The sequence below is a fragment of the Bidens hawaiensis genome, unplaced genomic scaffold (assembly GCF_021521415.1).
Source record: "Bidens hawaiensis isolate Kalapana, Puna unplaced genomic scaffold, B.hawaiensis_p1.1 tig00023408_1, whole genome shotgun sequence".
Taxonomy (NCBI): Eukaryota; Viridiplantae; Streptophyta; class Magnoliopsida; order Asterales; family Asteraceae; genus Bidens; species Bidens hawaiensis.
Window position 1 is genome coordinate 237,534 of NW_027493673.1, and position 5,998 is coordinate 243,531.

General features: G+C 36.7%; 1 protein-coding gene across 1 annotated transcript; it reads left to right on the forward strand.

Annotated features, from left to right (window-relative positions):
- The first annotated feature begins 615 nt into the window (after window positions 1-615).
- Window positions 616-2,045, forward strand: LOC143567482 (protein STRICTOSIDINE SYNTHASE-LIKE 12-like). The gene is made up of 3 exons (XM_077053892.1): window positions 616-863; window positions 1,232-1,486; window positions 1,562-2,045. Exons 1-3 carry the CDS (start codon window positions 616-618, stop codon window positions 2,043-2,045), a joined length of 987 nt encoding a protein of 328 aa, XP_076910007.1.
- Window positions 2,046-5,998: the final 3,953 nt, after the last annotated feature.

A 5,998-nucleotide genomic window follows, 5' to 3' on the forward strand; every position in this document is an offset into this window, starting at 1 on the left:
AGAGCTATCTGGTTTTGGTAAGATCCATACTCATGAATTTGAGTTAAATTAATGAGAGGCTTTCATTTAAAATCAAGCAATCTGGTGGCTTCTATAAAGGGGGGAGCAACCACATCGCGACACGTAGGATTTTAGGGGTTTTGTTTATATATATTATAGATTTTTTAACTATGTACACTACATATGACACAGAAGAAAAGCTTTTTTTAATATTCACATGTATAAAAAAAGAAAAACAATTTTTTAGTATCCATTAAGTTTCATTTCCAACACAGATCAAGCTGTATGAGGTCAGCCACCATTGTTATGTGTATCCTAAGATAAGCACACACAACTAACTCCATACATTATATCTAAATAGAGAATAGTAGAGTACCTAGGAAAAATTTAATCAGTAATATTCACATAATGTTAAAGACACGTAACCAAATTTTTCTAAAATTAGAAACGATTTGTTTAGCAAGAATCCACAATGACGATTAAGAATCCTAAACGGCGGCCCTTACAAGTTACGAGTCGTTGCGACATCATCACGTATCCAAAGACCTCGATGAAGCAACTATTCTTTTCTATAAATAAGGTTGTGCGTGATACTATTGAAACACACATCCAAACATGGCAACGATATCCTTGCTTTCTGTTATTGTTGCAATACTTTCCACTTTTGTTGTTGTTTCCAGTCAGTTTGCCAACTTTAGTAAGATTGAATTGCCTCAAGGGATTACGGGCCCCGAATCGGCTGCATTTCGTGGACTTTTACTCTTGATAGACGGCCCCTATACGTCCGTATACGATGGTAGGATAATAAGACGGGAATTCATTACTGGACGATTCCAGGATTTCGCATATACAGCACCTGGAAGGTCTGTTTTATGCATAACCAGTTATTTTGTTCGTGTAGGGCTTAAGGTTGTTCATGTTCATTTAAGAACAGATAAATGAACGTGAACATAGCATTAAAATATTTTCTTGTTCGTGATACTTAGTAAAATGAACTTGTAGGTGTTTAATACGAACATAAACTAACAAAATAAAAGTAATATATTAATGCTTTTTAATTTAAGAACAAATAAACACTTCATTTTACAAAGTGCTTACAAATGAAACTAGCATAAATGATCAAAACTTGATTTTTCCTTCAGTTATTAAAATCTAAAATACATGTTAAATGTCAAATTTCTTTTGGGGGATTTTTAGTATATACATCTTATTAATATTTTTTTCTTTTTAGGAATAAGACACTTTGTGATGGTACAACTGATCCGGATATGGGACCAATATGCGGAAGGCCATCGGCTCTTAGCTTTAGTCCAACAACTGACCTTCTTTACATAGCTGATGCATATTTTGGACTTCTAGTTGCTGGGCCTCTTGGCGGGCTTGCACTTCAGCTCGCTGGTGGTTACAAATTTGTAACTGGTGTTGACGTTGACTTAACAACCGGCAATGTTTATTTCATTGATGCTAGTTTGACATATGATATCAGGTAACTATATTAGCTCAAACCATGGATTAATGTTTACTAGTTTTGTTTGACCCATGAATATCATTTTTGATCTACAGATACCACACAACCTGGATGTAAGCCCGATTCAACCGGTAGATTACTATGCTACAATCCTGTTACCAACCGTGTAGACGTTTTGCTTACTGGTCTCTCGGGCGGGGGTGGTCCAGCAGTTAGTCGCGATGGTACATATGTTCTGGTGCCTGAGCTTACCGGTAACCGAATTTCAAAGTATTGGTTAGCTGGGCCCAAAGTAAATCAGACGGAAGTTTTGCTAAATAATGTTGGGAACCCGAATAAAATAAAGCGAGCAGAGAGATTCGGAGAGTTTTGGGTGGCACTTTCAGTTGGATTCATACCACCAACGCCACTCATCACACCTCAAGGAGTGAGATTTGACTCGAATGGAGTTGTGTTGCAAACAGTGTCATTTGCTACACAATTCTTCAATAAAACAATCAGCGTGGTTCTGGATGAGAATAGGAAACTTTATGTGGGTTCTCGTTTCACCAATTTCATTGGTGTCTACTCTAATTAGATACCCATATATATATGTGTGTGTGTGTGTGTTGTACCGCACCACTAAATAAGGTTGAATGAACTATACATCATAATAAAGCTTAGTTTTTATAAAATTCGTTACCCCTCTATAATGTTTATGTTTAGGATTTTTGTTACGGTGACTATATATATATATAACGTATTTTCGATTGGATTCGTCGCCATAGTTAGCCCATGAACAAAAATTAATATAGATTATTAATAATTTCCTTTTGAAAAAGCTAAAAGGATAAGAAGATGACCAAGCAAACACGCATGCATAGAGAAGTATCAATAGATAGAAATGTTTTGGAATACTCTTCTCATCATATATCCAAATATGGCAAATCCACCAATATTTGATATATTGTTTTCTGTTTCTGCATATGCTCATTCTAATCTATCTAATTCTAGTGATCAAATTTATATCTAATTTAACAAAATCTTCACCAGCTCGAAACTGAACCCAAACCTGAGACCAAAAAAGTGTTTTGTCAAGACAGTCTTGGCCTGGGGTGTCTCGGGTTTCTCAGGCCAAATCCAAATCTTGCTCACCACTAGATGCGTTAACCACAACTTTTAATTTGGTACTTACACAAATTAAGGTGTAATTTAAACTTGCCTGCATGATTCATATTTTCACAATTTCATATCTCCCTAAAAACTTTTGTGATACCATTTTCAATTTATCAATAGCTAATACCATTTTCCTTTTCATTTGTCTTCTCTATAATGACTTATGCGAAAACTTACAAAATCCTAGACTCTAGACACTATACCATAAAGTCGTAAACCTAAAACACTAAACTCGATCATATGACTTCAGAATTTGAAGAATAGCCTCTTTATTTGTGGAAGAGGAGAATAAAATGGTGTAAAAGTGTATTTGATATTATAATTTTCGTTAAGGTGCGAGGGATTGTTGAGTTAACGCAACAATGGTGTGTGTGTGTGTGTGTATAAAGGGATGGTTCAGTGAAGAAGTCATTTTAGTGCTAGAAGTGTGAGAAATGAATTACAACCATTGATTAGGATTGATCTATGGATTATAACGATTATGACATTATTTTAATTGTTAGGTCCTTGCTTTCAATGCTTTATAATAAGAAAAGGACAAGTTTGTCATTTGACTCCTATATTTAAAAGTCATTAAATCGAGAAAAATATTTCCATAACTTGAAATCTTTTAAGACATTAATTATCAAGCATTTAGAAGGAAAGTTATATGGTTAAAAATAATTTTGGTACACTAAGATGCTGTTTATTTTTGAAGACAAAAACTGTCTGCAATCTGATTTCATGTCTGCAACTGAAGATGTGGTCTGAAGGTCTAAATCTGAAAATATAATACTGTTTGTTTTATAAACTGGGTATCGTCTGCATAAGGTGAAAATTAGTTATCTATCATACATATCACAGTAGATAGAAGTCATTTAACGGCTGTAGACTAGTAAAATAGTTGGTGGTGGGTGGTGGTGGTGGCGGACGGTGGGTGGTGGTGGTGATGGACGCTGATGGTGGTAGGTGGTGGACGGTGTTGGTGGCGGATGTTAGGTGGTGGTGGTGGGTGGTGGTGGCGGACTGTGGGTGGTGGTAGTGGATGATGGTTGTGGCCGACAGGTGGGTGGTGGTGTAACACCGTGAAAATACCCCATCTAGTTTTGGGCCAAAAATGTAAATTTTAGAAGTTAAAGGGATACAAATGCCAAATCTGGAAGTAGAGGGACTGAAAATAGAAATTCTGAAACTTATGCATCTTCGCGTATCGCGAAGATGCAAAGCTGAACATCTTCGCGTATCGCGAAGTTGCTGGCACACATTTCAACGTTATCTAGTGACGTGGTGACACGTGGCAGCACCCGGTTGACATGCAAAATTGCGTCGCCGTACATGCAGCTTTGCGTATCGCGAACCGCCTTAGGCTGCATCTTCGCGTATCACGAAGATGCACAACTTCGGCTATAAATAGGGCAGCTACGAGTTCAGTCGTTTTCATCCCATTTTCACACTTATTTCACACACATAACCTAGGGAATCATGCCAAGAGAGTTATGGGGTTCCGAGGGCTGTTCTCGTGAAGAAACGGGGTGTTGTTACGCTGCTGAACGAGCTGCTGATCTTGTAAACAAAGCACAAGCCTAGCCGATTAAGGTAGGATTAAAGTTAAGTTACTTTACTAGTTACTTTAAATACATAGATATAACTTAGTTAAGGGTATAGTCGTTAAACTGTTAATATTTTCCAAAGTAATGTTTTATAAAGCAAAAACGTTGCTTCCACATGAAGTAATGTTACCAAAACTATTATTTTGACGGGCACGTAGTAACTGGAGGGGGCGTATCATTAGTAGACTCTTATTGTCTAAGGAAAGCAATTCGTATACATCCCAATCAATCGCGAGACACGTTTGCTTACCTGGAGAAGTTTGCCAACGTGATATCCTTTATTAGGCCAAAGCGTGTGGTGTGCGTCGGATAACCCTCACAACTAAGCTTTAAATTTAAAACAAAAATCCTAACACCACACACAACCGGCAAGTGTACCGATCGTAAGTAGTATAGACCTAGGAAGTCCGAGTATCGAACACAAAGACACGTATAAACGCTACTGATCACTAACCCTAGACTAGACCTACCAAAGAATAAATATTAATTGATTTTAATTTTAGTTTTTCTTTTTATAAAATAATTTAACTAACTTAGTTAACTTAACAGAGCTAATGGGAAAACTTAACAGCACTAACGAGATTTTTACGAATATGAAGAGACGACTACCTAGGCAAGAATCCTATTGACGGTTAAACGGCTAACGGAATTAACTAATCACACGACACCGGGATTTTAAAAATAAATCAACTAAGGCTCACTAAAAGTCGCCAGATCACCTCTCGGTCTCACCAACTAACTCTCACGAATCTAAGAAGATTGAATTAACCTACGGAGATAAAGATTACTAAGGGACTCTAATGACGTATCTCCTCTCGGTCTCAACGATACAAAATCCGCTAAAAATTGGTACTAGCAACTATAGGGATAAAGGGGTAACAGTATATAACTTGATCTAGGACACTTATCTGCGCGCAAATCTAAATCGGGCAAGACCAAAACTCGCTCTCGCGCAATTCTAACCTAACCGGATAAAGACAGGAGATAAACCGACTCCCTATTATCTCTCGGTCGCAAGGAAGGTGAACCTATTGAATTTTAATAATTAATTGCATAAAAGATTCCTATGGTCGCGCTAACCCCAAATAGATAAAAAAAACACCAAGTCTATGAACTAAACGTAGAACCCAAACCAAACGACACACAATCAATCAATCAAAGTAATACGCGGAATCAAAAGCAATAATTATATAAAAACACTATTTTAACACACCCAAGATCAAATTATATAAAGTTTTTCAATAATAATATGTCGTGTAACTAGTTAAAACCAAATAAACCGTCAAACTAAATCAATATTCATCTCAACCTAGGTAGTTCAAATAAGTTTAGCTACTCATATTAATAACAAACGAAAGCAAAATATAAATAGTAACGGAACTCATGTCTAATATTCCTTCAATGAAGAAAGCAATATCTAAAACTCAAAACCGAACAAATAACAAACCGATTAATGCTTTAAAGTTTCGTTCGGCTTTTGATTGCCCACGTCGTCTCCAACTGCAAAACTTTTGGCTCCTTCAAAATCTGTCCGTAAACTCCTTCCCTTTGTTTAATTAATTATGCCACCACCACTAAATGCTTTCTTTTGTTGTTATGCACTTCACCCAGAACCCAAGAAAGCAAATAATAACTATCGTGACTTTTCTTGTTGTGGCAGTTCCAAAAAAAAGTCCTCATCCATTCAGCCGTCAATCTTTTCTTATACCCGTAGGGTTTTTTTCTTTTTCTAGAACCATCCGTGGGGTTTGAGTTTTGGGGCTTCACAAGTGGGCCCAAATCCAAT

Bases quoted from the DNA above. Each gene is read 5' to 3' on its own strand.
- LOC143567482 (XM_077053892.1), top strand. From the start codon at position 616: ATGGCAACGATATCCTTGCTTTCTGTTATTGTTGCAATACTTTCCACT. The intron at 864-1,231 runs GTCTGTTTTATG...TTTTCTTTTTAG, and splicing joins GCATATACAGCACCTGGAAG to GAATAAGACACTTTGTGATG. The intron at 1,487-1,561 runs GTAACTATATTA...TTTTTGATCTAC, and splicing joins AGTTTGACATATGATATCAG to AGATACCACACAACCTGGAT.